This window comes from Zeus faber, assembly GCF_960531495.2.
Source record: "Zeus faber genome assembly, chromosome: 14".
Taxonomy (NCBI): Eukaryota; Metazoa; Chordata; class Actinopteri; order Zeiformes; family Zeidae; genus Zeus; species Zeus faber.
The window spans coordinates 26,899,708-26,903,712 of record NC_137200.1 but is presented as its reverse complement, the minus strand read 5'-3'; the positions used below and the strand labels follow the sequence as shown (position 1 = coordinate 26,903,712).

Below are 4,005 nucleotides of genomic sequence, written 5' to 3'. Positions count from 1 at the left end.
TGAAGCGCCACCTAGCGTCCAAGCCAGGCGGGTGCAGTGCGATAAAGAAAATTACATTGTTCCATTGCTGGATTTAATGGAGACGAACTGTGTCATATAGAGATTTTAAACTTTGTTACAACAAAAGGCCATCATTGTTTGCACAACTGGTTACACCTCTAGTGAACTGAGCTAGTGGTTTGATTGATCAGCCGTCCTTTACACTTAGCATTCTCTTATTTGTTCTGTGTATGCATGACCATCATCTAGTCGACCTTGAACACCTGGAATGTCTGAATTATACTGGAGCAGGGTGACATTCCCAACGACCCCAGTCACTCCAAAATCCGTCGTCAGTGCAGTACTTGTGCAACCTGGACCGAACTCTGAAGCAGCTCTTCTTGGTGTCAGGCACAAATAGCTGGTGCAGCGTCATCTTCCTGGTTAACGTCTTCTGCTGTTAGAGCAAGTGAATGAAAATCAGGGTTATTAACTACTGTAGTTCATTAGAAATCCCACCAAAAACCATTGCAAGCTGCAGGCACTTGTTAATTTACAGATTGTACTGTATTTATCACAACAAATTGACTCGATCGCGGGCCTCAGATCAGCACAGACACCGCAAAAGCAATACAAAAATTTAAATCAAACGTTACTGCTGCCGAACCGTACCAACAGCTGTTTCCCATCGAGTCCCTCTATCGCATTTTCCACTTCCCACTCCAGACATTGGCTCGAGACACGCCTGGCCGGAGCGTCCCAGTGAAGATGCAGCTGCTTATTGGGACCCATCTGCAGGTGCAGTTTGTCTGTGGCTGCGAGTTTCACTGCATATACAACACAACAGCGAGTGATTCATATTATATTACATTTAGCAGACGCTTTTATCCAAAGTCATGCAATCAAACATCTTGGTTTCTGATCCCGTACGGTGAGAAGTGCATGGCATTAGGGATTGTCAAGCTTAGCTTTGTCATAGATACAGTATGGAGAAATTCGCTTTGATCGATGATTGATTGAGTGAGATTGAAAACACGAAATAAAAAAGTGCTCGTACCGTGGTTTTGAATTTGCAGGGAGAAGAAAGCTGGCCTCAGGGGGCCAGCGGGAGAAGAACCGTTTACGCAGAAGTTGACGTCTTCAAAGAGAGGGAGAAATATGCCTGAGAAGTTGCATCCGCTCCTAACTCCGTTATTGACGAGATATTCTGGACATTCCTTGGCCTGCTTCAGTTCACTGTGCCTGGAGATGATGAAATATCAAACTCAGAATAAACAAGCACCATGAGTTTATGATTAGAGCAGCTTTCAGAAGGCAAATTTGTTTTCTCAGTTAAGTACATAAACGTACCAATAATAAAGAGTTTGCTGTGATTCGGCCGGGTGGCCCGGGCTTCGTTCCCAATTGCACTCCACATACTCAATGTTATGGAGGAGACAGACAAAGTTCTTGGCCATGCTGCCCACTAGGCCTACAGAGAGGTTGTGAACAACAAATGAACATTATTGCAAATATATTGAGCAAATTGTCACGGTGGCGCAGTGCATTGCACTGCTGCCTCACAGCAAGAAGGTCCTGGGTTCGATTCCCGCCTGGGGCGCTGTTGGCACCGTGCTCCGGTGGGTTATCTCCCAAACAGGAGCCTTTCTGTGTGGAGTTTGCATGTTCTCCCCATGCTCACATGGGGTTTCCTCCACCTCACGTCAGTAAGGACCCCCCTCAAAAACATGCACCCATCATCGTCTGACCAGCGATGGACACTTATCACCTGGTCCCCGGGCGCGTCCACGTACGCTGCCCACTGCTCCTGGCTGTGCCCCCGGAGGAAGGACAAGCCAAGGATGGGTCAAAAGCAGAGAATCCATTTCACCGGCCACCATCAAAAGCGTGTGTGTGTGTGTGTGTGTGCAAGCATGTGTTGTAGTGTGGTGTGTTGCGTGATAAATAAAGACTGTTTCTTCTTTCTTCTTCTTTCAAATAAATCTAAGAATGATGAAAAGTTAGGAAATCATGTTTTATTACGAGAAAAATACTTTCTGAGCATTCTTGCACGTTTTCTTCAGAATTGAGAGTAACCCTTTGTGGTGCGGGGATGCTGTGGTTTTAGGAGCCACATCAGTCTTGGGTCTAGGTAATTGGGCCCAGGATCAGAGGGTGGCTGTAGGCCTGCTGCTCATTAGAGTAATCAACTAGCAACAGGTAAAACCCCCATCCCCACACACAAACGGAAGAGGAGCCCTTGTCATGACATGTTGTCCATCTGCTCAGGGCTTGTTTCACCTTGCCCACTCTTTAATAAAACTGGTGTGTTTTCAACCCCATCTTCTATGTCAGAAGGCCCTGAAAACACCACTCGCGTGGTGTGTGGCAGGTGGATCTGCTACACCCTTTTTTTTTCCAGGACCCAATTGAAAATAAATAACAAACCACTGTGATTTCTAAACCTTCAGCAGAATGAATGTGTGCAAACAATCGGCCATTTCTATGAAGTAATAAATGTTTTGGTTTTACTTTAAAAATGCTTTACTGTCTATAGAAATATATTTCTTAAAGACCAAGGAAATTATTCTGCTAATTAATTTGGCAACCCCAATTAAAAATCCTCCGCGACCCACCCATCATCTCTGAACAAGTCATAATAATAGTAACAATAATATAATAATGATGATAATAACAATAATAATTATAATAAACATAATTTGATTACAGTACTGACCAGTACTGACAGGTGGCTGGACTACTTCTGTGTAGGTCTCACTACTGATTTCCGAGCCATTTGCACAGGGTCCGCTCAGTAATGTGTGCACTCGTATTTTTATTTCTTTCCCCAGATCAAACTGGGCTGTGAAGTTCCTCCAAGACGTCCAGATCGCCTAGTGATCCCAAAAGAAAAACGACATTTTGTTATTCAGAAAATGTTCGTTAGACATTTAGGCCTGGTCTTTGATCTCTGATGATAATTTCAATTATAGACATTGTAGACTCAGACAGAAAAATCATGGTGTTATTAGTAATACTATTATGTAGTAGTAGTTCTGAAAGATTCATTTTAAGATTGAGATGTATTTCATTTGGCCAATTAACACACGCTAAAAATATTTTTCTTCAGCAATTCTCCAAGTTGCACATACTCTTCACATTTAACGGGTTTCCAAGAGCAAAGCACTTTGTTTCACAGCACTGTGTACTTCATGAAGATTTAATTTCATGGCTGCATTACTGTCTTCGTCACTTGATGGGGCTGTTTTCCCCATCATGATGATACTCTGTATACATTAAATGTGCCAGCTTTATATAATTAAGATTCTTATTAGATTAAAAGGGAGCATTTTAAATTGTCTATATTGAGAAATGCTTTGAGAAAGTGTATTTCAAACAATAGGTGGAGTAGATTAAGGCTGGTACTTACAGTCCATCTCTTCTTGTATGTGTTGAGGTACTCCAGTTTAAATTGCACATCACAGTTTGTGATATTAAGCAAGCTTGCGGGGGGGCTCCAGTGGATTTGGAGAAATCCAAGGTGTCCTGGATCACTTACCACAAGATTCTCTGGAGGATCCACTGGAAGAAAAACAAAAAAAAAAAGGTTTATCTTTCCCCTTTAATCCTTCATATAAAATAAAAACATTAGATTCAGGGAGATTAGATTAGAAATGTACAATTTAACTCACATTTTAAACCGTATCCCATACTTGGGCCAAAGCCTAGAAAGAGCAGGATAAGTGTTGCTTTCATGGTTGACCAGGTTCTGTCCATTATCCTCCTGTGCAGAAATCAAATAAAGACAAAAAAGGACTTGTTTTGTAACAACGGATATGAAAACCAATCCACCCAACAAACAATCCAAGCGTGAGCAGGACATCCGAATCCAACCCGAACATCTTAACATCTAATATGTAAGATTTCTGCAGTACAAAGGATCATTCATTCTTCAAATTGAAAAACTAACGACAAAAGAAGGATACAGTTTACGGGGAGAAAATATCTCCGAGCTACGCACTCACGGAACGTGTACTGGAAGCTGTG

At 42.3% G+C, this 4,005-nt stretch overlaps 1 protein-coding gene across 2 annotated transcripts; it reads right to left on the bottom strand.

The window, feature by feature from the left end:
- On the bottom strand, window positions 1-4,005 carry il13ra2 (interleukin 13 receptor, alpha 2). 2 transcript variants are annotated; one of them, XM_080013234.1, is made up of 8 exons: window positions 3,984-4,005; window positions 3,651-3,742; window positions 3,389-3,540; window positions 2,696-2,852; window positions 1,330-1,450; window positions 1,037-1,221; window positions 652-806; window positions 1-436 (listed from the first exon to the last, which is right to left on the bottom strand). In XM_080013234.1, exons 2-8 carry the CDS (start codon window positions 3,733-3,735, stop codon window positions 278-280), a joined length of 1,014 nt encoding a protein of 337 aa, XP_079869360.1. In that variant the 5' UTR covers window positions 3,736-3,742; window positions 3,984-4,005; the 3' UTR covers window positions 1-277. The 2 variants fall into 2 exon arrangements, with proteins under 2 accessions (XP_079869360.1, XP_079869361.1); XM_080013235.1 differs by having other exon boundaries at window positions 1-433.